General features: G+C 42.5%; 1 protein-coding gene across 1 annotated transcript in view; it reads right to left on the bottom strand.

The window, feature by feature from the left end:
- CAMK1D (calcium/calmodulin dependent protein kinase ID) overlaps positions 1-27,080 on the bottom strand; it is a 198,390-nt gene that overhangs the window by 91,291 nt on the left and 80,019 nt on the right. Inside the window, exon 2 of the mRNA XM_063397037.1 lies at positions 20,099-20,230. Coding sequence (XP_063253107.1) covers positions 20,099-20,230 — 132 coding nt within the window. The remainder of the gene's footprint in view (positions 1-20,098; positions 20,231-27,080) is intronic.

Below are 27,080 nucleotides of genomic sequence, written 5' to 3' on the forward strand. Positions count from 1 at the left end.
TGGTGCATTACTCAGACACTGTGGTGATGGTTTGCAGTGTGAAACAAGACAGATATGAGCACACCCTCTCTGCTCACTGCAAGCCCTTGACTACATTAATCCTCCATTCCAAACAGGATTTACTTTTCATCATTTTATAAACAGGCTGAGTGGTGCTGAGGATGAAATGTCCGTCCACAGCAGGGAGTGAGGCCAGCAGCTGAAATCAAGAGGCCACTTTACTCCCTGAGCTTCAAATCTTGGTCCAGAATTGATGAAGAAGGGTCTATTTCCCTGTCCTCAGCATGACCATCTGCTCCCATCTCAAGAAATCTCACTTACAGCCTGACTTCTTTGGTCAAATACTCATGGATTTCTAACACAGAAACCTATGATGTCCCGGTGAAGGCCCTTGAAATGGGGACTGTTACACGTTTTACAATATCAATGCATTTTTTTAAGACTAAAGCGTATTTTAAATAATTTCTAAGATTCAGTATGATTTAAGTACGCTGTTAGATAAAGAGGATCCCTCCCATGTGTAGTGCCAATGGTGACACCATCTTTCATCCAATGAAAAACCAAGCAATGTCCTTCTCTGCAGGGATCCATGGCTCACATAAACCTGATAAGATGGCTATTTTAAGACATTTTAACAGAAAATATGCCTTTACTTCTCAAAATCATAAGCTTCCAGATCCTCTGGCTGATCCACATAAAAAACCTTAAGAATCCCACTGGCACTGTTTTCAAGCTGCTCAATCTTATTACTGATCACATCCAGTTAAGATTTTATTTCAGAAACAACCTTGAAGTAAAAAAACCCTAAACAAATGTAAAACTACTGCAACCAGGAAGAGATTTAGAGCCTGATTCGCCAAAGTATTCTATCAGGTAATTTAAAAAGAAGGTGATATACTACTTCCTTGTGGTAGCATTTATTATTTGTTTAACTAAAGGTCAGCAAAAATAACAAAAAATCTGTTGTCTCAGTGACTACAAAGGCAGATTTCAGGCCTGGGAATCTGCTCCACTTTAGAAGAAATAAATTCATGTCAACAACCAGCATATTTTGCCAAACACTTCTTTCACTTGTCCCACCTCTCTCTGGGCTGAAGGCTGTTGGCTAAACCCTCCTGCCCCATTGCTCCAGCGTGCAGATTCCTTGTTTTTGTGACACTTTCACACAAATGGTCTTCCACTTCTGGCACCTCTCAGCCTTTTTTTTTTTTTTTTTTCTGTAGACACTGAATGTAGGAAACTCTACTTATTTTTCAACAGCTCTGTGGCAAGCAAGAGAACAGGCTGAAACCTGGAGCTCACCCACCTTGAAAACCTTCCTCCCACCACCTGCTACTAATGGAGATTCCTTAACAGCATCATTCCCCAACTATTCTGTTCTCTCCCCAAAACCAGGGTTATCAGATCTATAGCAGCCCCCTTGGTTCTCCTTTTAATTTTGAGAAACCTTAGCTTTGCCAGTCTACTGAGAGCTGAGGAAATGTGTGTTTCTCCACCAAGCACCCCCTCTACTCCCTGTTTATTCGAGGATATTTTCTCCCATAGTGCCTTCTCTTGGCCATTGTTTCATGGTCTAATTACTTCCCTTCTGAGAACTTAATTTAATTTATCTCCTTGGAGTCAGGCAGGATCATATCAAATATGTAAACTCAGCTGGGCATGACATTCATACAAACAATGGCTCCGCCTGCACACAATTCCTGCCTATCATGAGCAATCCCACTCAGAAAAGGGAATGAGCATTTGTGAAAGTCACCATTTATTGCCATTATTGCAGCAATCTTGTACTGTGCAAACTCAAGCTACTGCTAGCCAAAGCATGCTACAGTTTCCTCTGAGGAAACAAAAATATTTTTGGATGAAGAATAAATAATCAGCTTGGAAAGCCCTGAACAAAGAAGCCTCTGACTGAATTCTAATGGAAGGAAATTGTTTAAACAAGTGTTTGTTTTCTGAAATGTTAACACGTTTCTGGTGGTGATCTGTACTGATCCATACAGTGAAATACAGTTAAAAATGGCTTTTTTCCCTCACCTTCTCTGCCCTTTATATTCCTGTGCTCTTTGCTGAGTATCTGTCTAGGTTAGTGCCTCAAGTGTTGTTACTTCTGGCCCATTCCTGGATGTGTTGCCAGGATGTTGTGGCTGCAGTCAGTGGTAACATTCCACATGCTTTGTTAAAACATGGAAGAAGCAATCAGATGACATGGACTTAAAACAAAATCTTTATTCTCTTTCTGTTACTAATATAGATTGTGGAGATCTTGCATATTGGGATGTTGTCTAATGGTTGCTTTCTCCAGGCAGGTTATTTTCCCCTCGGAGTGTGAGGAAGAGGGGTTTATGTACACAAGATGCATAACAGAAGTGACACAAAATGTCCATATAAATGGGAGGAAAGCAGCCTCAATCTAGATAACTAGAAGAATATTTCATTTAATTATAAAGCCAACTTTTGACTAAGTAGTTTCAGATTTTTTTTTAATGAAAGCATAAAGAGCATTTGGGAAATTCTTAAGAGACGCTTAATAAATAATACAGAGTAATTATAGTCATAATCTCAAACATGCAGAATGGGAGATCTTCTAACTCCACTAGTCAACACACGGAATGAAAAAGTGAGCCCAAGCTGAAGCTGCTGTTGTTATTATCCCCCACAGAGGAGAGCAGAGAACACTGCTGCCCAGGGCCCAGCATCACTGCTGGTGCCATGCTAAAGGTAGGGGCTGGCAGCTTCAGAAGAGCACACACGAGTGTTTAGCAAATGCTAAACTTGTCTAGTGGTCTGCCACTGAAACCAGATTGGCTTCATTTCCATCTCACACTGCAGAAATCAAAACAGCCTATTTGAAAATAAATATGTTATCTTTGAGGCCAATTAAATTTTGTAAGCTGTGACCAGGGGGAGAAGAGAGGATCACAAGTTGGGCTTCATAATTAAAGCTGACTGCAATCTAAATTACTAAGAGATTTTGGCTTGTCTTGATTGCACATTCCTCAAGATAAAGCTCTAATGACTGCCTGATGTGCATCTCCCTCTGTACCTCTTGTGTGGTTGTCAGGAGCCTGTTACAATCCCTCCTGCAGAGCTGGGCTCTTCCAGTGCAGGCTGTAGTGTCTCCTGTCTCTGCCTTGACAGGAGAGCCCTGCTCAACCCCCAGCTGACATTACAAGTGCTCACCTGCTAAAATATGGGTGGGAAAAAGGAAATAATAAAAGCAAAAACCATAAAGCAGAGGCCGACTGATGAGCAAAACGCCATTTCTGCAATTTGGGCAGACACTAATCCCTGAGATAAGGATCTTTCCTAGGAAAATCACACCCAAGATCTTACTAAATACAGGGCAAGCAAAGCAGCATGCCAAGTATAAAGACAAGTTGTTACAACTTCAGGACATTTTTTCATGCCAGCACCAGTTTGACATGTGTCCCACCCTATAAAATTATTTTCTATTGCTTCTTCCTATGTGATACCACCTTTAAAACAGTAATTAGAGGACGTGTTTGTTTAGAGGAACACAAATTACTGCTTTGCTTCAGGGCCTGCTTAGCATGTCAAGTTATCCTGGAACCAGAATAAAATTATCAGTGAAAAATAAATATTCTGTGTGCAGTTTCATGCAGAATGTAACACCTCCCTCCAAGGTGCTCATGCATCATTTAGTGCTTAACACATTCCCAAGAAGCAGGAAATAACTCAGACAAGCATCAGCATTTAATTAACCATTTGAGGGCAGGCATCCTACTGCAGTGATGTCTTGAGCAAGGTGGGATCACTTCCAGTTCCCAGAAAGGAAACAAAAAGCCTTGGTCCCCACCTTGACTCCAGGTGAGCATATTTGCCTTGCCCATCTGAGCAGAGAGCTCACAAGAAACTGGGCTCAGTGCCCGGTTTCATTCTCACCGTGGGTCGATCAAACACCCATGTGCTCCATCTCACCACAACATTTCAGCCTGTGCTGGTCCTCTGCTCTCTAGGGCATCCCAGAACTGGCTTTAGTACTAATCTAAGGAATTCATACACTAAGGTAAGCTTATCTTATCCCAGGGAGCATCTGCCTTTCTACCAGACTCAGTTATTTCAGCAGTGGCAGTCAGACACAGAAGGTTTGGCAGGTAGAAGGAAAAGGGACAAAGAGTATCTCGATGGCTGAGCCAACACTCTGGAAGAGCTTCCTGGAGATGAGCAGGAGGACACACAGTGTGTGTTTGGGCAAATAAATGGGTTTTTTCTACAGAAATCACTATTAAAGGATATTAGTCCAGGGTGGACCTTCAATCACCACCACAATCCAAAGGATTTCTAGCAACACCCATCTTCTTGTCACCATCTGATTTGCTGAAAGACATTTTCCTCATCAGTGCTTTTCCATAGACATTAGTAAAACACTTCAACCTCTTCACAGGCAGAGAAGGATATTCTTGTACTTCATTGTTTGCAGGTGACAAGATACCACAGAGAGAGGTAGCTATGAACTATTACACTTAAAGATATTCCTTTGAGGCTACGAAATGCACACACAAATGGGTTTATAATATGGTCCATACAATGCACATCATGTCACAGAATCATAGAATCACTATGGAAGAGACCTCTGTGATCACCAAATCCAACTATCAGCCATGTTCACCACTAAACCATGTCTTCAAGTACCATATTTTTATGGTTTTTTAATACTTCCAGGGACAGTGATCAATGACAGCTTGCATGTGGATTTTCTGTTTATAGCAGACAAGCCAGCTGTGTGAGGAACGCCATTAACTCCAACAAAGGCACACAAAAATACTGGAGTTCTTCATGGGACAACACCCCCAGTGCTACTGAAATAATTTGGGTTAGAGCAGAATTGCCAGCCGGGGACTGGAAAAGAAGGTGTTAAGGTATCTGGTGGGCAGAGACAGCTATGAGATGGCTTAGCCTTTGCTAAGTCAGAAATACCACATGCAGATTACAGAAATCACAGTGTTGTCTACTCGGTGGAGGATGTCTCCTCAGGGCTTTCTTTTCAAGCAGACCAAACCACGGTAAAGGTCAGCGTCGTTTACAGACAAATCTGTTTTGTAATACACGGAGCACACTGTGCCTCACACACTAAACTATCTGCCTGGGATCGACACAAATCCTCGTGGGCATCTCCCTGCAGAGCTGTGGGGACACGAGCAGCCCAGGCAAGCAGCACATTTGCCATCCCTGCATCGTGCACACGTGGTAGAACACACCTGTGTGAGCTGGTGGTGCAAATACCTGAGCCCCCCCTGCTCTGCAGCCTGAGGCCTCATTGATCTCTGCTTGACTTTGCTTTGACTCAGGCAATAAACACTGGGGAGGTTCAAGCTCTTGTGCAAATCTTCCTTCAGCCATGACCACAGCCTTCCTCCTGGCCATGAGTCTCAAACATGTGCATGCACCTCTGCCAGCATTTGGAAATGGCTTCTTTGAGTGCAAGGATGTTCTGGCACATACCTTTCACTGGCTGTTTATAGCTTTTAGAGCTTACCTGCAAAACTCTTCAGTCTATGAAATACTAAAGGTGAATTTGAACAAGCTGTAAGTTTGCAAGGGGGCTCACAGTTCCCCTTCCAATTCTTGGCATTTGTGATCACTTTCAGATTTTTTTTCTATTTTAAATGAGAAGTGCAAAAATATGTGGCAGGAATTAACTGTTTGGGAACCTCTTCAGCACCCAAGTTGGAGAAAGCTTTTTCTTGAATATTCTCATCTTTCTCCATTCCCTCTCCATTCCCACTTTCTCCTGGATTACTCAAAAACAATCCAATGCTTTCTCAAAAAAAGTAAATCTCAAAACATCCATGCAGCCATATGTCATGCTTAAACATATTTTCTGTTTAGAGTGATGTGTGTGTGCTGTGTCTCCAAGGGAGGGGGGGATTGCTACAACTGTAATGATCCCAAACAAGGAGCATTTTTTGGTCTGTTATGGGACAATAACTCCTATTAGCAGAGCTATGGAAAACCTTCTGGCCCCACCACAGCAGACTTGGTGCAGCTTCTTTGATCAGCAGTAGAATTCTTCACCATTATCAAAAGTAAAGAGGAGAAAATGTGAGGAAAATTGTTTACAAAACAGCAAGACCAACTGCTCACGATGTTCCACTTTATTTTTAATACAAGGAGAAGCACAGCACTGCAAAGCAGATTTTAATTCACTGCTTTCTCCCAGCAATACTTTAGGCTTTGTACAACAGTGCCAAGTGCTGATATTTATATAACTCAGTGATGGTTATGATTTTGCTTCAAAAATATTATTTCAGTGTGGCTGTGCCATTACCCAACAAACCCTGATGCACTTGTGGCTTCAGAAGGAGTCTTGGGGAAGAGATGGTCTTTCAGGACCCTCAAACAAAAAGTTTAGGCTGGAATAGGCTCAGAAAAACAAAGTATTTTCTGAGCTTCTTCCTCCACTTTGGAGAAGGGAAACCATGGCCAGGACCAAGCACAAAACCACAGACACCAACACTCTCAGTGGCACCAAATCCCTTAGCACCATCTTCTCCCTTGTGGAGTGGCCACAGCACAGGAATGGGTAAGGCCTGGCTGAGACTCTTGTGAGGCCAATTAAAAGTGCTGTGAGCTCAAGTATTTACTTGGAAAGAAAAATTAATATATGGGGATTTCCTACACTAGAGGTGCTTTAACCTGCCACAGTTAGCTTCTGCTTTCTCCTGTTATTTTATTTGGAGGGTTTTTTTTTCATTCCTCCACATTTCAGCATGGTGGTTTCCACCCAGGGGAGTGCAGACCCTTGAGAATCTGTGGGCTTCACAGGATCTGTAAAGGATAACTTAAGTAAATCCATCATTCAGGAGATTCAAATTAAATTGCTGTGGAGGAGCTGGCTCTGCTACTGGAAAAAAAAAAAGTAAGTACCTGCCTATTCAAATGGCTGAAAGCCATTATTATAAAGCCATTTCCAGAATAAGCTCTTGGGCTTTTGCTCTTTCATTTTCCTAAAAATGAGACACAAATCACCCACAGCAGTCAGAGCACTGATTCCTCCACCAAAACCCCTCCTTTTGCCCCATTTCCATATATTTCATGTGCTTGGCTATGTGTCCCTGCAGTGTCTCATCCACACATCAGTGTGCTCCTAAAGTCCACCCCTCAGTTAACCTAAACTTACAAGGGGAATAAATGGATTTAATAAAGGAAGACAAAATCTGGATTATCACCAGGAATTATTACCAAATCAAGACCTCCTTTCAGGATTATCCCACTCTAAAAATGCTTTTTTTTCTCCTGCTATGCTCCCTGTAAATCACTGCATGCCATAGGAACCCTTCCAGTTACAGAGTATGCGTGAGGAATGTCCAAAATATTCTCCAAGTACCCAAGGGTGTCTATAAAGAAGAACCCTGTGCTCAGTTCTGAATAGTAAAAACAGAGATCCCACAAGACAAGGACCTATATAGTCAGAATATTAAAGAAATATGAGATCTTTTTATACATTGAGAAATAAATCCACAAGTAAATAGAAGTTAAAACCTGACAAGTTCCCAGACAAATTAAAATAGCTGAATATTTTTTTAGGAGTATATGGGATGCTTTTGCAGGTCTAGTGTAGAAACAGGAGACTCTCACGAAGGCTGGCTACCTTTCTAACCCAGGTCAAACCCAGTTATCAAGATCTACATAGCATAAACAGATGAAATAAGACAGCCCACTTGCTGCAGTGGGTCAGATCAGGTGAGTGACTTTCTCCTTCCAGAATCAAACACAGAATTTAAAGGTGCTGAACCACAAAGCGTAGTCCAAAATGAGCCTGAACTTTTGGGCAGTTTGGGTAGTGTTTTCTTCTCAAAAAAGGCCTGTTGCTTTTTCGCATGAGAGTCTTATAGAGGTGTCCAAGATGGTTCAAGGCCCAGACCAGCACTGAGCTGAGAGCTCCATCTCAGGACTGACATTTCTTGGTTTGTTGCTCAGGACTGGGAAGACTGTGATGGATTACCTATGACCAGAGAACAGTCATCTCCCACATGGATACTGTAGGCATAATCGTGACACAGGAAATTATATTGCTGACTGATAAAACCTGTGAGGTCTTCTAATGTCCTCCAGGTAGGGGATTTCAGTGGGATCCAGGTCACTGTCCTGTGCAGATGCTTTTAAAAATGCCACTCAAGTGTGCTTGAGATACAGATGTGACAGTCAACACAGGATCATCTCTCTAAAGCTTACAGGATTTCCCTGTGTGTAAACTGAAGCAAAGCACAACCCTCTACCCTTGTTGACATTCCCCTTCTGTTATTTACTAGATCCTCCCCAAACCATCCCACTAATAAGTTTACCTGTATCAGCTACTCTAGGAGTATGTGCAGCACTAAAATAAAACAAATCTAATTATGTTAAAATAAAATGGAGTAGGTGTTCCAGCTTGAATAGTCATTTAATACTCAACTATGGGGAAAGAAACAGAGTGAAAGACTGCCAGAAATACTGACATCAATCTTCCATTTCAAGAGCAATTCAGAGTGATTCCAAATATAGTTTGTCCTATTAAGAAAACAGCTCTTGGGTAAGAGTGCAAACTACGTCATCATAAGAAAGAAAATCAGAAACATATGCTTCTAATGGTAAGAGGAATTTTAAACAAAGTCAGCAACTCAGCATCCTAAGAGTAAAATCAGAGAAAAGAGGGGAGAAAATCCCTATGTGCCAACCCAATCCTTTCAGGGAGAAGTTTGATGAGCTCTTGCCTGGTCTTTCAGTTTCCAGAAGGAAAAACAACTTAATGACACCAGCAGGTAAGGTACCACCACTAGGTAAGATACAACCATGTTTCCCACCCTCTCACAGGAGCAGCACTTTGGATTCCCTTGTTCCAGTTCTGTGGCTACATGGAGGGAGCAGAGGGGACATGGTCAGTCCCTGGCAGATTCTCTCTCTGCAGCCTGAAGTTTGGCCTCAGCCACAGCAGCTGAAATCAGCAGCAGCACCACAGAACACCCACTGTTCCCAGCCATAATCCAGGGATGGCACAGAGCTCTGGTGGGACAGCCAGGATCCTGTGTGGGCTCAGCCAAACCTCAGTAAGGAGGACATGAAAAGGAGCAACCACCTTTGGAACAGCAAATCCCCATATGGGCTGTGACCCTTTTCCTAGATGTATCAATCCAGGAGGCACTGAGGAAGAGGAAAGGAGGTTGTGCAGCACATCTGCTATGTATAGAGCCCAGAGCCCACACAAGACAAAGCCCTGCAATCCACATGGGTGACCTCAGCTCGAGCTTTCTTTCCCCTCTTGCTTTGGGCCAAGATTCTCAAGGGAGCCTCGAGGAGTCATGTAACCAAGTTCAACGACTTTGAATTTTCCTATTGACCAGAATAGCATTAGATCATGTTACCCATGCCTATTTGTTAATGACGAGTGCTCTTTACCCATGCTGGTGCTACACGGCTTGGACGTGTGTGTTGGGCACCATAAATGGCAAGGATGATGCCTTCAAGACATAAACACTGTGGGACTTGCAGGAGTTTCACTCGACAGCAATTTTCTCAGGAACACACACAAAAAAAAAAAGACAGAAGGAGAAGTTTCAGACGTTACGAAAATTTTCAGCTTCCCTCCCACCAACCCCCTTGTAGTAAATATAAATCAGACAGTCATTACTATTACTGTAACATAGAAAGGGGAGAACTGGCATTTCTATATAAATGCCAATAAAAGCTTATTTTGGATCATGCAATATCCACATATTTGTTGTGGCTTGCATAAGAGAGCATACATAAAACAGTGAAAAAGCCCTTTCCTCTTTGTTTTCAGTCAGAAATCCCCCATTATCCTCTTTAAAAACAAAGGTGTGAACAGCCGCTGTTTTCTCTTCCAATTATCAAGTTTAGAGCAGACATGGGAGTGACCAGATTGCTTCGGTCTGGAGAGATGCTTCTGGACAAAATGTATTATGCCAAATGCTGCTGCTGCTGCACGGGAATTCTGCTTTTGGTGGAAGGGAAAAAAAAAATTAAACAGCTGAGAAACAACCCCACACCAATGTGGACTTTCAACCAGTGTTTCAGGAGGAGTTAACTATTGCACTCAGAGCCCAGTCCACCAAAGCCTGAATCCATTCCAGCAGGGAATGGCTGCTTAGCTGAGGCTGTAAAGATCTGTATGTGTAAGTCCAAAAAGGTCGCAGTTTAATCCCTGGTGCGTCAGCCAAGACAGGAGATATCACAGAGGTATGAAGATATTTGAAGCAGGTTGTTATTTTATTTGGTGGGAACCGAACAGATTATATATAGAAATTAGGACTAATCTCTGAAGGAGACACTGCTGGTGTGCAGAAATGTATCTGGCACAGTTCACTGCTACTTATTTGTCAGTTGGTTGTTTTGGTACAATATAGACCTGTAATGTAGGTTAGATTATTTGCAAAAGCTTCCTACTAATATACCTTTTCAAAGATTTTGAACAAACCTTCAAGAAAAAGAAATAAATTCTGTTATTTATATGTTTAAGTGCCTTCAGAGAAGAACCTATTAACTCTAAGAAGGCTTGAATTCACCTATGTCTGCCTTCCTGGACAAAAAAAAATTAAGAGGTAAGTCAAAGAGGCAAAAGCATTCCTGTTTAATGTAATGCTCCATAATTTTCTTTTGATAAAATAGTTGGCAGAGTAAAAGCTGGCTGTCACCTTCGGGAAATGATTTCATAGCCCACTTACTGATACAAATTGTCAGTATTAAAACTAACCCAAAGGTTTCTGCACTTAGAGAGATTTAAGACCTGGGCAATATAGCCAGATGCCTCTGACAAAGATGTAGAAACATGTTTGCGAGCAAGGAATATGTTAGGCTTTATTTTGAAAACTGGTCTGACTAATAGGCTTAAAGTACTGCAGTTGCAGAAGCACAACTCCTTACTAGGGACACTCTTAATTCAGGATACAAAATATCTATTCTGATTAAGCCAATGCATTATGAATGTAAGACACAGTTAAAAAAATTAGAATTTCTGATTTTAAAAAGATAATCAATGTTTAATTTGGAATAAAATTATCAGCAGCATTTCCTTGGTCAAACTGATCACCAGGGCAGCCCCCAGACTGAGTGTTTTATTTGTCTGCCTTTGTTAAAAGTTAAATTCTCTACATACAGATTTTTTTACTTTTTTTTCCCTTACAAACCCTTACTGAACACAAACAAAGTGTTGTATGAGTAAGCATTAAAAGAAAAAAATCAATATGTATCACAGTTGACAGCTGCAGACTTGGTCAAATTAATTAGCAATTAATTTATGCAGCTGTCAGTTTAGGATATTTTGGATACATTCCAAACATAGAGGTTGCTGTCAGGTTTAACCTGATGCAGCAGAACGTGGGATAGAGTACAAATATTTCCCCATTTTATTATGGTCAGAGCCAGCCCCCTTCTGCCAAACTCTGGTTTAAGACACCTAGAAGTGTTACCTTAATGAGACACAAAATTTAACTGTGATTCATCTTCTGTAAATGAAAACAGGAGGTGTAAGTTGCCAATGCAGTTGTTTTAAATTCACACTGGAGTCTCAGGAAAAGCTGCCCACTGTTAACATTACTGTCTAATTTCATATAATGAAGGCCAAAAGTATAGCAACTTGTGTTTACAAAGCATTTTAATATGCAACTAAGAGCAAAAAACTGCTTTGGACAAGGAGTACTCAAGAAAACTGTCATTTTTGATAGGATTTCTGTTTCTACCTTCTTGAACTGACATTTTTGGAATACTTGTTTATCCTCCCTGTACATTCTGATCCACTTAGAAATGCATATTTGATGATTTCCAGAGCGAGTGAGGTTTGAGCTTCGATGCTAGCTGTGTACCTGGAGGATGCTTCCAGCTGGCCAGATGATTCTTACCTTGTATTTACTTGTTTTCTTTATGCAGTGCTTCACAAATTATAACTCTACTTCACCACTCCAGCAGTCCAGTGGTTTATGAACTACTGATGTGGATTTTAATAAGATAGATAAAAGATAAAGGATTATCCATTGAGTTGCTTGGACAATGCATCTAAAAACTTACCCATTACCAAAATATGGTCACCCTGAGGTTAGAAACTAACTGGCTCCCAACAGCACATCACAACAGCTTATTACAAAACACTGAATTCTTCCTGTTCATGTTTCAAGACAAAAGTACAGAGGCAAAATGCAATAGGTTGGTAATATTTAAACAAGGACATCTTTGCTTCCCTAATACCATGAGACATTTAAACAGCTTTTGTACTTCTCCCAAATGAAGAAATTATTTCCATGGGAAAAACAAACAAACAAACCCCTTATTTCCAGATTACATTCCAGATTACCTATAAAGAATCTTGGGAGAAAAAAACAGAAGAGGAAGTACTTTGCCTAATGAAGCCACCTAGGAATACACTGAGTACCTCCTCAGCTGCTTTCATGCACCAAGACATCCCTGAAGTTTTGAACTGCAAGCACTGGAGAAAATGCTGCCCTTAGGACCAAAGCTATGTGCTTGTAAATTAGGTAACTCTTAGGTTTAAACATGTAACAGACCTTATGAATCCAGATTTAAAGCTGAGTCACTTTTCAAACTTTTAGATCTTATTAAAAAGGCTTTATGCATTTTCACGAGTCTTTTCTTTTAGATATCAAACAAAGGCAATATAATCAGATCCTTGTACCACTGAAACACAATCATAACCATCTTCCTGAGAATTACATACTGGAAAATAGGTCACATATTCTCATTCTTCAGCTAGGAGAGCTGAGAGGATCCTGGCTTTGTCATTCTACCTGTGCCAAAGACAGGCTCCCCGGGGAAGTGGTCACAGCACCAATCCTGCCGAAGTCCAGGAAGCATTTAGACAATGCTCTCAAGCACAGGGTGTGACTCTTGGTGTGCCCTGTACAGAACCAGGAGCTGGACTTAATGATCCTTGTGGTTCCCTTCCAAGGCAGCATATTCTGTGATTCTGTGTGGCACAGAAGCAGACACCACCTAAAGATGACATTCTGAACTAAAACTCATTCTGCTATTTTGGACCCTTCTTAGAACTCTTTCAGAAATCAGCTGTTACTTGCTGGAATTATTTTAAAGGTTGGAGCATTGAGTGACAATGTGCTTCCATGCCCTTCCTCTAACACAGATATGCCATTTTTTGAGATGAGTCAAGGTGTGGGGTGACCTTGGATGACAATAGTCATGCCAGTGAGATCTGGTGAACCACCACCACCACCCAGGAGAGAGGACAGCTGTGTCACCATCCAGCAATGACAGTGAAATCATGCTATGACCTCCCTGGAGGAACACAGCTGCCTGGGTGTGCAGGGTGTGAAGTCAGGCTGAGACACAGAAATGCCACACACCATCCCTGAAGCCTGACCCAGCACACTGCACGTGAGTGGAACTGTGCAAGGCCAGAGAAGATACAAAGGATTCTGTGATTACCACTTCAGAGGGGATTTTTCTCTTTCATTTAATGTATTTTAAGGATTTTATAAGATGCCTTGATCTGTTTCCCTACATCTGCTTACATCTAATCTAGCATGAAATGCAATCCAGGCAGTCCCGGCTGCAAGTCTTCCCCTGCGAAGTTTCCAGCATCTTAGTGATGAAGAATGCTGTCAGCTTTGTTTCAGGTTTCACTTTTTTTTTTCAGTGGGATGAATTTTGTGCAGCAAAACTATTTGCTTAACACTGAGCCAACTGCAGTGCCAAGGCAGAGCTGCCCTGAGTCATACCCACATATAGAGGGTCAGGTTCCCTTTGCTGAAACCTGAGAAGGGCAGTTCATCCAGTCTGCATCTCCTTGATCCAGGAGATGATCTCATGGTTTGGGCTGATGTCAGCCTCCAGGCATGCCCAACTGTCCCCCTGCCCTGAGTTTTGTAGATCCTGGCTTCTTTCCACGCCTGCCTGCCTCCCTAGCAGGGGTTTCTGCAGAAGTGCACAGATGTGAGTGAGGGAAGCTCCACAGGCAGGCACCAGGTCCCTCCACACATCCAGATCAGCCCAAAAGATGTATGGGGGCAAGGATGAAACAAATCCATGCGTGATGCCAACAAGTATCTCCTTGGAAGGGCCCTCCCCTGACACCACTGACATCAACATCACAAATGTACCACTGGCTGTCCCACCCTAGCATGTCTGAGCACCCTGAGCCATCCTCGGGCATGCAGGGCCCCAGTGAGGAGCAGCTTTTTGGGATGTCCTGGATTTGCAGTTGGCAGGGCTTGGAGCATGGCAGAGCAGGGAGAGCAGAGTCAGCCTTCTGTCACCCCAGCACAACTGCAGTGGCATGAGCAAGCCAGGTTTTAACAAGTAAATCTACATAAAAGCTTTCTCAGAGAGTGATTACTTAATATAACAACCAGCTGTCTCTTCAATTCTTGCTGAGGCAGGCGATTCTTCTCACCATTATTCACAGAGGAGAAAAAAACAGGAAAAAAAATTTAAAAAGCAAAAAGACTGTTTTGTCTATAGAGTAAGCAAAGCACCAAAGAAATTATGATACCTGACAGACAGAGATGTCAAGTGCTTTTTGTTTTGTTTGTTGTTTTTTTGGGTTTTTTTTCCCTAACCATCTATCCACTTCTTGACAGAAAAAAGGAGCTCTTACTGCTGGGGTGCAAAGAGCTAATTAGTTATTAACCCCTTAAAGGTCAACCCCACAGCTTTTTGTGCAGCAGCTACACAATTTAATTACCATCACTTTTATGTTAGCACTTATCAACGCAGGATCTAAATGTTTCTTCTTTAGTTCAGCTGGCCCTGCACTCTGCTGTGTAACCTTGGACAGGAAAACAATTACCATGGGAGAGCATCAGTGGGCACCAGCAGAGCCTCCAGACTGGGAAACTGGAGTATGGGACCACCCAGGCCTGCAAGGGCTGTATTTTTTGACTCGAAGACAATCATGGCTTGAATAGATGGGTCTGGCCCACAAAGTCATTCAGGAACATTCATCTGAATTAGTTAAATGCCTGAATTTATGTTAGGGCACAGTAAACTTCTGCATGGCCAATTTTATTCGGAATTAATGTAGCCTTTGATTCCGAGTTAAATTGCACAGAAGAGTTTAATAAGAGGTAACTAATGGGTTTCAAAACTAAATTTGGATTTGTCTTCCTGGAGGCTATCGGGTCAGCTCCAGAGGGATGAGACATAACAGAGATTAGAATCTGGGACAGAGAAGTTTTACAGGGAGTTTGTCAATGGGCTGCTGAAAAGGAGCAAAGAGGTACAATTTTTTAATTGCCCCTGCAGCTTTCATGTAAATCTTGAGAAGAGGTGATTCTTCCACATTTGTAATCTTTAACACGAGGAACAGCCCAGTGGTCTGGCATGGACCAAGGGGCTCCTTTGCCCATCATCTGATTTATGGGAGAGCAGGAGCTCCCACACTTCCACCCACATTAGCAAAACTTTTCATTGCTGTTTTTTGTTTACTTTTACTTTGGGTACAGCCCTGAGCTCCCAGGCTTTGCAGGATGACACCTCCCCTCCTTGCTCCCTGCTGTTGATCCCAGCAGCAGCTCCTGGTTGTAGGTGCAGGTATCTAAGGAGTGAGGCAGTGCCTGGGCACGAATCACTGCCTGCACATCCTGTCTCCTGAGGAAAAGAGGATGGAAAGCACTGGCAGAAGTTTAGCTGACCTGCTGTGAACAGTTCACTCTGTTTAACAGAAAAAATAGCCTCAGACCTCAGTAAGGCATGGATTTGATTTGGAATGAGGAATTTAATGATACCTCTTCCAATCTTTACTATTAAAGAGGTGGGGGACAAGGTAAGAGATACCTAAATAGGTTAGAAATTATTTTATAAATCCCAGTTCAGCAGGAACTAGCCAAAGCAGAGTATGATTTGCTAGCTAGACAGTATTGCTTAACAAGACACAAGTGCACATTACTGACATTAAGCAATCAATAAACTTGGGTGCAGAGCTACACACAGTTTATTGTTCCTTCTCTTGCTTTGCTCTGACTCAGCACTGAGTCTGTACAATTGGGCAGGTATTACCCAGGCAGCAGAGAATTTCTTGTGATAAACAGTGATGTAGCCATAGAGAAAAAAAAATCAACAACAAAACCAACCCCACAAACAAATCAGGCATATTTTTCTCTATCTGACTTATAAGCTTTTGTTTTCTCTCTTTAACTAGAACCTCAGACTGCTGCCTCTCTGCAGTCCAACTCTTCACACTATGCAGTGCCTTCAAGAACCCGTCTAGCAGACGATTCCTCTTTCAACGTGTTCACACCTGCACAATCACCATAAGTGGAAGAAATTTCCTCTATTCTACAGCAAACAATGGAAAGGATTGCATTTCTCTTTCTGCTCAAAACCAGAACACAGTTGCTTTCAGAGCAGGTTATGAAACTCCCCACACATCAGTTCAGAAAAAGGCTGTGTCACATGAAGGTGCCTGTGTGCTGTTGTTCCCCACAGCCAGTTAATGGAGCTGTGACAGCCCAGTTCTAGAGATCCCATTTGCTTCCACTGACAGATTTTAAGCCATTCTGAGTATGTTTTCCACATGTCTTAATGTCTTAATTGAAGATATTAAGAAAACTCTCCTCTTGATGTGGTACCAAACACAGGTGCCCAGTGGGGCCCTCCCCCTTCTCTGAGACATCCCAGCAAGGGGAGCTCAGCCTCCTCACCAATTTCACTGAACTAATTACTGTCTGAAATTAGGCCCATGCCTAAATGCTTTGCCAGGCCCAGGCTCCTGGATTAACTGCAGACTCAGTCTCTCCCAGCACATCACTCGACAGCGAGCTCCTTCCCACTCTGTCCCCACCCATCCAAGTCTTTGGGGAATGTTGCCATGGATTTCCACGGGACACAGGAGTCCATATTGGAAGAACCCTGTTAAGGTTGCTAGGCGTAAATATTGACTTAGCGGCTCTTCCGCCTCTCTTCTTTTTTAAGAACGGATTTGTTGGCCGTGGCTGGAAAAATAGAATTATGGAGTGTGCATGATTCACTCTGGCACTGACACAAACATGCAGATCAGTTGGCTGGCAGCTCGGCTCCTCTGTTCGCAGAGCATCGCTCCCAAAATGTGTCATTTTGTTTTGGCAGCAAGAGCATCCAAGCCCACAGACAGGGAGATAATATCTCCTGCCTTCCATGTACTCCACATGGGAGTCGCTGACCTTATGCTGCACAGAATATTGGATTAGCTCTCCCAACAGCTTTTCAGTCCCGACTCACAGGAGGACTGACAGAAGTTTGGGTTTCACAGTAAGAGCCCAGCCCAGAAACCTCCCCTCTCACATCCGCTCTCCTGGGTCTGCAAACACAACAGAGGACAGGAAAGCAACTGCAGGTAGAACTGATTATTCAAAAGCCTTTTCAATAAGGGCTGTTTCACAGCCAATAAATACTGAGACAGACAATAACCAGAGGTAAGAGGGGACCCAAAGCATTTGGTCACTGGATTCATGTTTTCATCACCAGTACTCCATGCTCAGACTTTTAATCCTGACTGCAAAAAATGCTCCTCGAAACATTACTTCAACACACAGCATCATTCAAACTCTCTCCCATATTGATTCTGCCAGATCTGAATGATTTGGCAGGACTGGCAGGGGGATGAACCTTCACAAGAGATGCCTGAGGATACTAAGTATATGGGACACTGTAGTCATTGATCCAGGACATGCCAGCACAATCTCTGACTGTTCCAAAAAACCTGCTCACCACACACAGGGGCATGAGCAGCTCACCTGAGAGCTGGCAGACACTACAGGGAATATATTTGGGATTTCCTACCAGACCTCAATTTGATATTCACCTGGGGTACTCAAAAACAGTTGCTGCATTTCGCAACACTTGGCAGAGGTCTGCCAGAAAGCACAGAGCTTGTCAGGAGGAAAATAAAACTCTAACAATCGAAGATAGGAGGAGAAAGTCCAGTGTAAGACACGAGATCCTTCTCTGAAGGATCTCAAGGAGTTTGCCTGCATTTTAGCTAGGTAGGGTGTCTTTGGAACTTTTATCCCATCACAGTTTAGGCACCCTCAAAAGACATAATGCAAAACCAGACCAGGAGACCAGGATCAACACATGTGCATATTTCTATTTGCTTTGCATCCATCATCTGTGTCTCTACACCTTCCCCTTGGGGAACAGGGACCAGCTGCTCCTGCCAGGCACCCTCTGTGCACATCCTCCAGAAGAGGTGGTTCAGTGCATGGTACATTTAAGGCTGTGGCACCTCAGAGCTCTGCAGGGAAGCCCAGGGCTCTGGGGTCCCACACATTCATTAGACAACACAAGAATTAGCCATTCCCACTCAGTGTTAAACTACAAGAAACAAAAGCAAGGGCACTTAGATGGAGCTTAGCAACAGCTGCTCAGGATCCATCCAACCGTTCTCAAATCTATTTTTACTGACAGCTTTTGAAGCAGAGAATTCACTGAACAGAGAAACAGGTTGATATCCCTTCTCCTCAACTGTAGGCAGAATTTAGTTTGTTATTTTCTAATTGTTTCCTTGGTGGCACATACAAATTCAATATTGCATCTGCAAGCAAGAATGTCTATTTTCAGAATAAAGACAATGACAGGGCAAGTTTGTATTAGCAACAGCTAAGTAAAAGACACCAGGGGATAAAAAAGGGACATTGTCTTTTAAGGTCCTAAAGTGCACAGGACAAGAGACTGAGTAGATCTAATTGCATGAAATTAAGGAATTTTCTGCCCACTCACTCTCCTGCCCTTGCAGCTGGAATAGCACAGCCCGGGTGCTGCCTTCTGGTTTCTCAGGAAAACATTTGCAGGGAACAGAAATGTTTCACAATGCAGAAGCAAGAAATAACCTCAATGATTTCTCTGCTCTACCAGCTCAGGGTCAAGGCTGATGCTAGTCACTTCTTAGTGCACGTGGATATTGCTGCTCTTACACCCCACACGAGCACCAGGGGACAAACCCATCAACACAAAAACTTTCAAGCTGTGGTTAGTGGCCATTATTGCCTGGTTACAGAGGTGGCAATGGTTGAGTTTTATATGACAGGTTCTCAGTAACACTACACAGCAAGACAACATGTTGCATTTGTCACTGGGTTTACATTGTATTGACCCAGGGTGGGCTCAGCTATAGGCAGGCACTGCTACAAATAGTTGTAGCTGTTAGGAGCCTCATTTATGTCTCTCCACTGAAAAGGATCCCCTCTGCCTACTGAGATGTCTGAATTTGCCCTTGAACCAGCTCCTTTGCTTAGGCTGTCTGACCTCTTCACCCAGTTAGTTTTTAGTTTTTAGGATCCATTTTGTCACATGGTGCCCAGATGATCAGCCATCACCTCTGAAATGACCAGGCACTGGGGCAAGAAGTCCCACTTGGGACAGAAGAGCAGCAGGAATAAGAGTGTCCTAGTCCAATGAGTATTTCTGTATAACTGTGCAACCTTTAACTCAATGGGAAGGTACTTTTAGAAGTTGAAAACACACTAACCAATCCTAAAGTAACCAATTTTTTCTGTTTCCCAGAATGAAAGTCAAGGGTGGTACGTTCACATCCAAATGTCTCAAGTCAGGTGAGATGAACTCCACTTTCAGGGCATAAGATGAGGAAGAATTAAGGTTCAAGCCTCTAATAACAACAGTGAATTCATAGCAATTGTGAAATTCCTTTTTCTTATCCATGTATTCCAGCCAAAGTAAGGACAAAACACATCCCCCTTCCAGAAGTACAGAGGTACTACTCACCTGCATGGCACAGGTTAACACTATCTCCTGTGACAATCCATAGCATGTCATCATTTTAGAGCAATTAGTAAACAGACTGTTTTAAGCATTTAAAAATTATAACCCTGCTCCTGGTCTCCTCAAAGCCTGTGACACAACTGCTTACATTCTTAGTGAATAAAATCTTATGGTAGTGAATAAAATCTTGTAGACTTACTCTAGCCTAACTCTTTTCCCATTTTGCAGTTATCTGGCTGCATTAATATGAAAGAAAAGAAGAGCATTTCTCACAACATTTTCAGCACCATTTAAATTCACATGATTTGTCTGCCTGTGATGGGTTGAACAACTTTTCAGTCACGTTTGTCAATCACTGTTCCTCAAATGCAAGAGTCTAACTGAAGCAAAGAGGCAGAAATGAAGGTGTGGTACTCACTTTCTCAGCACTGCTATTTCATTCTCTATGCTGCTTTCCTTTCCCTTCAGTGCCTTCTTGGGAATGCATTTGACTGCAAAGAGTTTTCCGCTCGCTCTCTCTTCAGCCAAAACAACTTCAGAGAATGCACCCCTGAAAAAAGAGAAGAAAAACCCTGGTTTAAAGTGGTGCTTTTTCTTTGAAACCTGCTAACTGAAACACAACCATTGAATACAGTTCTCCTGGTGTCGTTCGGGAGCTGCTCTTGTTAAAACAGAAATGGCATTACAAACATCTTTCTTTGCCTTTACAAACATATGGAGACATTCACACTCACAAAAAACATTAAAGGCTTACCAAACACAACAATTTTAATAGAGAACCACAGTCCAGCAGGCATATGAGCAAAGCTTGAAAATTAGAAAATACATTTCTGTACACAGGGGCATGGATGATAGTCTGGCTGCTGACTTGCTGGATGATGTACTTTTCCCCTCTCTGAGATTTCTGGAGGTTTAATTCACCAACCAGCACAAAGTCCCCAGGACTAGGTGACACCAGTGCCAGGAGTGCTCCTGGTTCCTCAGTCACCACAAGAGGTCAGGGCCCCCACTCTCGTCCTCCCTGGGCTGCCCAGAGCTTCTCCTCACCATTGGATCAACCCTGACTCAGATTGCATCACCATTTCTCTATGTATACAGAGTTATTCCACAACACAAACTGATGTGTGTAACCACTAAAGCCAAAGAATTGGATTAAATCACAAGTCCATTGAACAGTGGCCTAGCAGCAGCCTCCCTATGGTTACTCCAGAGAGAGTTACACAAATAAAGAAACATCATCACAGCAGCCGGTCACTAATTGCCAAGAATGGGCAGTACCTCTCCTTCATTAGGTTATTTCATAACAGTGAATTATTTCTTGCACTTGTCAGTGTTTCTTCCCAAGCTTCTGGACCTGCCTGAGAAGAGGCCAGGAAAATGTTACAGTCAGTGCTATACACACTTTTTTTTTTTTTTTTTTTCCCCAGATTTTTTGAGCATCTGAACATCATTCAGACTCTGCCACTCTGGACAGATTTTGCAGTGGTACATTAAGACATCCTTATATTCTGGAACTTGGTACTGGTTTAGCAGCAAGATACTGGGCAAGAGGGAGCACTGACTTGATGAGGAACAGCAAATCATTGTTCTTATTCACCAAAACCTCCTCCTGTCGCACCCACTTTGTCCAAGAGAGATCAGACCCAAGGAGTTGTCTAACCCAATGACAACAAAAATGAAGGATCAGGCTGAACAACCTGGTCTAGTAGAATGTGTCCCCTGCCCATGGCAGGGGGTTGGAACAATATGATCCTTAAAGTTCCTGCCAACCCAAATCATTCTTTGATTCTATGATCCATCCGCTGAAGGTTTGTGTTTTATTTATAGGAAATAAAAATAGCCTTCCCTTTATTATTTCCCCTCATCAGCAGATTATTCTGCTCTCCTGCACAGCTCACTCTGATAAATGGTTAGGGGGGTGCTGAGCAAACCCAACCATGCAAACCCATGAGCAAACCCAAACATGCTCCAGCCCACTCTTAAAAGGTTAATGTTTGGTCACAGCCTCATCTGACTACCACCAACTTTCTCTGGCTTTCACTCCCCACAACTGCTGCTTATCTAGATGTTTTGTGGATAAACTAAAGAATTTCCTTTCCTGGACAGGCTCCTCCTTTTTAAGTCATGCACTTGGATGACACAACCAGGCTGCTCTGACCTCACCAACAGCTCCTGAGTTGCAAAACAGCCACATGAATCATTAAGGGAATGAGCACAAGGAAGAGGCTGCTGCTCTGGAAACAAAGCACCTGTTTACCCAGAAATGCTTTTGTAGCCAGCAGATACAGAAAGAGTGATAGGAAGTTGATAAAAAAAGACTTTTGCATGCCGTTACCCAGCAGATGTTTGACAGCTTGTCCACATGGGACAGTGATCCTCTGAACCAAGAAATGTTTTGCCTTATTTTTACTAAAAAGGACAGACTGTGGCTACATTGATGCCACTTAGAGTAGCAGAATGATTCCCTCTTTTCTGCTTTGTGTATAATTCTCTACAGCATGTCAGAGCATCACAGGCTCCAATTTAGGCTCCACACAACTGATCCAAATGGTTTGCACAAATAAGCCACCCAGAGTGGTTTTGATTGTGTTCTTTGCTTTCCTGTTTTTTACACCCCTAACCATTCAATTCATCAAACAATGTTTTCATCGTGACCCTCATGCCTGGGACAGCCAGACCAGAACTGCAACAAAACCCTTTGGCTGGAAAGCCCTAAGACCTCTCTGTGCTTTACCAGCTTTGCTTGCAGACCAGAGGGCCCGGAAGTTCACAGGGCTGCTCCCAGCTGTATTTCATGGACCCCTTCAGTGCCATCTGCTTAAGCTTTCAGCACTGCACTTCCCTCCAGCTGTGCCTTGAACAGGCTCCTTGCCTTCAGTCAAACTGTGCTAGAAGCTGCAATATTCTCACCAGTCACTTACTGATAACACAGCTCTCTCAGGGTTTATGATATTATAAAAATACAGGGAGCTCCCATCCCAATCTGCACTTCATTGCTGATCTCAAACAACAAAATAGTGGAAATCCCTTTCTTTTCCTTCTACACAATATAATTAACTTTGTGAAGCACCTATTTTTCGGCTGGTTCCATAATTTTGCTGGATTTCTTCCTCCGCTTATCAGGACAGACATGGTTTCCCTGGTTGGAAAGAGCCTCTGTGAATTTAAATGACATTTTTTTGTGGAGCTCTGCAATACTCATGAAACCCAATTCCCTATCTCCTTAACAACCCTCCTCATTACAGCATGAAATAACCTGAAGCTGAGCTAAAGCCTTTGGTCCCATGTCAACCCCGGGCACGGACAGGCTGCATCTTCACATTGATTTTTATATGAGGCCATGGCATGAAATTGCCAGTGCTGGGAAGAGTTCCCAGCAATGGGAGGGGGTGAACTGGGATGGATCTGCTGGGAAGGCAGGAGGGAGATGTGAGGGGGCAGAAGGGAGGCAGTCTGCACTACCCTGTGCACTAAATATGCTCCTGTGCTCACAGAGCGAGGGAGGAGGCAAAGCAACAAGTCAGAGCACAAAAGAAAGAGAACTGGAAGGAAAGAGAAGGAAGGGAACAGATGTAGAAAGGGATCAGAGCATTAAACAGAGACCCAGCAATACAGGGCAAGAAGAAAGAAAGGATGGGAGGAAGCACCAGGGAGGGAGAGGCAGCAAAGATACTCCTGGAGTCTGCTGGAGTCAGGGAAGAGTCAGAAATAATACTGAAAAGATGGGCAAGCAATTATAATTTCAAACATGCAGCTGAATTCATCCACCCTTAATGACACAGTCCAGCCTCCACTAAACCTCTCTTGACTCAGGCACGAATAAGTAAATGTCAGAGAGAAAGTCAGAAAGACAAGGCTGCTCATTTTCTTGCTAACAGCAATATATCCTACAGCAAATCCCCACCTCCTCAAAAAGGTTCCCCAGAACTACCAGCTCAGCAGGCTTGCTAAAGATTTTTTCTCCCTAAAAGGAATTAATATTACCTTTAAAATCATGGTATTAATGAATAAAGCAATTTATCTCTATGAACTACAATTCTTCACTGAGGTTTAAAATATAATTGTGTACAAAGTTTTAGAAAGAAGTTTGGGGTAGAAAAATATTGCATTTTACACCATCAGTATGACAGGACTTTTATGAAAAGGCCAGGGCTTCCATTAAACATCATCAAGCAGCGTTGTATGATAAAAAGGAAAAAAACCCAAATATCATACTGTGATATAGATTTTTTTTTAACTGGGAAAAGAAATTAACTAGTTAAAAATTATGATTGTGTCTGCAGTGATTGGGATGCATCATTCCCTTCAACTGGGAAGGAGGTAACTGCAACCTCTCAACAAGCCCAGGGACAAAATCTTCACCTCTCTGAAGAGGAGCTTCTAAATCCTTCAGGAATTTTCCCTGTCCTGCCTGCACAGGATAGCAAACAAGTTAAAAAGTATCAAGGCTTTGAGGAAGTAGGACAGTGGTAGAAATGGGTAACAAGAAACTTCTGCAAAATGAAACCAATTCTAGCTGCCAAAATCCGTGTGCAGCAACAACCTATTTCTGAAAATTTTGACCACATTATCATTTACCCTGGAGGGGTTTGCTCTTTTCAAACTTCTAATTAAGGCATGGAATAATTTTATGATTTAGATAATTTCCATATGAATTAGGAACAACATAAGAAAAAAAAAAGAGATTAAAGGACTTGATGAGTGACTTTGAGATAATGGCAAATTTTAGAAGGTGCTTGAGATGCTTTGACTCCTTACCCCTTTGCAAACACCTGGACTATGCAGTGCCCTATGAGATGCCAAACTTCTAGAGTTTTGATTCATTTAAATTGTTTCTCATACATTATTTTTCTTTTAAACAGATTTAAAGATTAGAATTTCAAGACTAACATTGAAATATGAACATTATTCATATCCAAACAGACTGGATTTTCTATGAGAAAGCAGTAGCTGCAAGGCTAGGCTATCCTGCAGATCAAAGCAAAATAAAGAACAAGTCAGTCTTTCCTCTCTTGGAACTATAATTCAATATGAACATTTAATTTCTGAAATACAATGAACAGCATATACTGTGACAGTAAATCTGTCCTCATTCAACAAAAAAATTGCTGTGACAAAAATACCGACAAAATGAAGATAAAGCTGATGGAGGGGTAAAACTTCATTTTTCCCATTCAACCTCCATGTTGAGCAGTTTTCCACTGCATTAGCAGGTGCTCTGTCAGACTAAGTCAACAGACACAGCCAGGAAACAGATTTCACATCTTCAGGCTGCACATAGCTGATGTTCTTAATTATGATACAATTGGCTTCCCATGTGGACTTTGCCCTGGCCAAACCAGGGGGGAAAAAAAGGGAACACTCAACATCTGAAAAATTATACCATGTCCAACCACCCTGAGACAGGAGACTGACTGAATCAAACAGAGACCAACCAAACTAAAGGTTATTTTTATAGTGTGGCTTTGGCAACCACACTCAAATTCTGCTCCTTGATTTCCCAAAGAAAGGTGACTTTGGACTGCACCAAAAACAGATGGAGAAAAGTCTTCATTAGCATTTTCACAGCTTTTTCCATGGGCCTCAAGGAGTTAACTGCAGGATGAGCTCGGGCTCTGTGTAACACAGCACTTTTCTAATGAGCCATTTTTCTGCACAACTCATGTCCTCTCTTTTGGGTTTTCTTAAAATTTTCTACTCAGTTGTTTTTTAAACACCTCCTCACTCTCCTCACACATCATCCAGGTGCGTCCCAACACAATTTGCATTCCCAAGTCATGTCCATCAGCGTTCTGACAGCTGCATGAAAATGAATTTGCAATTTAACTTTCAATAGCTTGGCGATGTCTGAATGCAAAGTTAACGACACCGAAGCGTTGAGAGGTTTTTAGGCAGCCAAGAGGAAAGGAGAAGGACTTTGGGACTGTGCTACACATGGTACAGAAACCAAATTCCCCACATATTCCCAAGAACTGACTACAAATTAATGGGAAAAGCTGACTAATCTGGTTGCAGCAATCTATATTTTAGAGCACAAATACTTTTTCTAGCTCTTTTCATTCATCAAACACACAGTCCCAGCCCTGCAGCCCCTTCTATGGCAATGCTTCCCCTGCCTGGGCAAGAGCACAACACTGGGATCACTGTATTAACACTGGTATTTTTAGCCTCCCTACTCATTTAATTTCCACTAAGCCTCCCAGCCACAACTGAAAATACTGTTTCCTACCTTGGGGCCCCATGAGAGCCTGCTCTAACACCAGACATGGCCCTGCCCTGGGCTGTGTCTGACCCCAGTTCCCCTCTCCAGGGCTGGTCCTGATCCCTGCCCGCAGTGCTGATCCCATGGAGGTGCCTTTTGCTGCAGGCTGGGGCTGCTATTAATCCTTTACAGATGATGAACAGCACTTCCCACTGTGCCAAAATGCTGCTGCTGTGTCCTGATGGACACTCCAACAATGGCAAAAGGAACAGATACTCTTTACTGGGTGTTCCTGCAGCAAGAAGCTGCTTTCTGGAGCACTGAGACCTTTCTCTGTGCCCTGAGCATTGCCCCATGCTCATTCCCTCAGCATTTTGTCCAAGTTAGGAGGTATCAGTGAGCAGTCACAGTGTGAAAGGACCCTGGGAGTCACCATCCCCAACTCCAGACTCTTCTTTTCAGTCATTCTGCTGCTTCCCCTTTAATAAAATGTTTAGGAGGAGGTAATATCATCAATAACATCTCATCAATACCCAGACCACTGGTGGGGCTTATGACCATAACAGAGCTACCCAGCAGTATCACACTCCAGGCAGAGCTTCTTCCTTCACCTCCTAATAAACCAGTTTGGTTTCCACATTTCAGTCTGCAATGCAGTGAGCAGCACAAAGCTTTGATCTCGTGCAGCCACCAAGAGTTTTACTATTTGTTTGGATTTAACTTCTGTTTTTGGGAATTATCTAGAGTTATCTATTATCTACAGTTACAACAGTTTAGTGTTTTGACGGTTTTTGTCACCAGAGTCAGCTGCAAGAATTTTAATGCCCATTTGAGGTTTATAATTTCTTCTAGTTTAGCTGCTCAATATTTAATAATCTCAGGAAAAGGAAAAAAAAAAAGAGCCCACCCACTAAAAGAACTAGGATTAAGATTGGAAATCCATGCCAGCTACTTATAGGAAAGCTACTTATAGGAAAGAGACTTCTATGAAGCTAGAAAACACCAATTTAAAGTTGCACATCATAAAGCATGAATTTATGATGGTATAGTCAGGTAGTTTCCTTCACAACCCTGGACAAGAAGAGTGACAACCCTCTTAGAGTGCAACAATCATTTTCACTCAAGGAAAACATCCCTGGAAATGATGTGAACCATTCTGTAGTTGGAATTAGTCCTTTACTCCAGGATGAATTCCAAG

Source organism: Prinia subflava, chromosome 4 (genome assembly GCF_021018805.1).
Source record: "Prinia subflava isolate CZ2003 ecotype Zambia chromosome 4, Cam_Psub_1.2, whole genome shotgun sequence".
Lineage (NCBI taxonomy): Eukaryota > Metazoa > Chordata > Aves > Passeriformes > Cisticolidae > Prinia > Prinia subflava.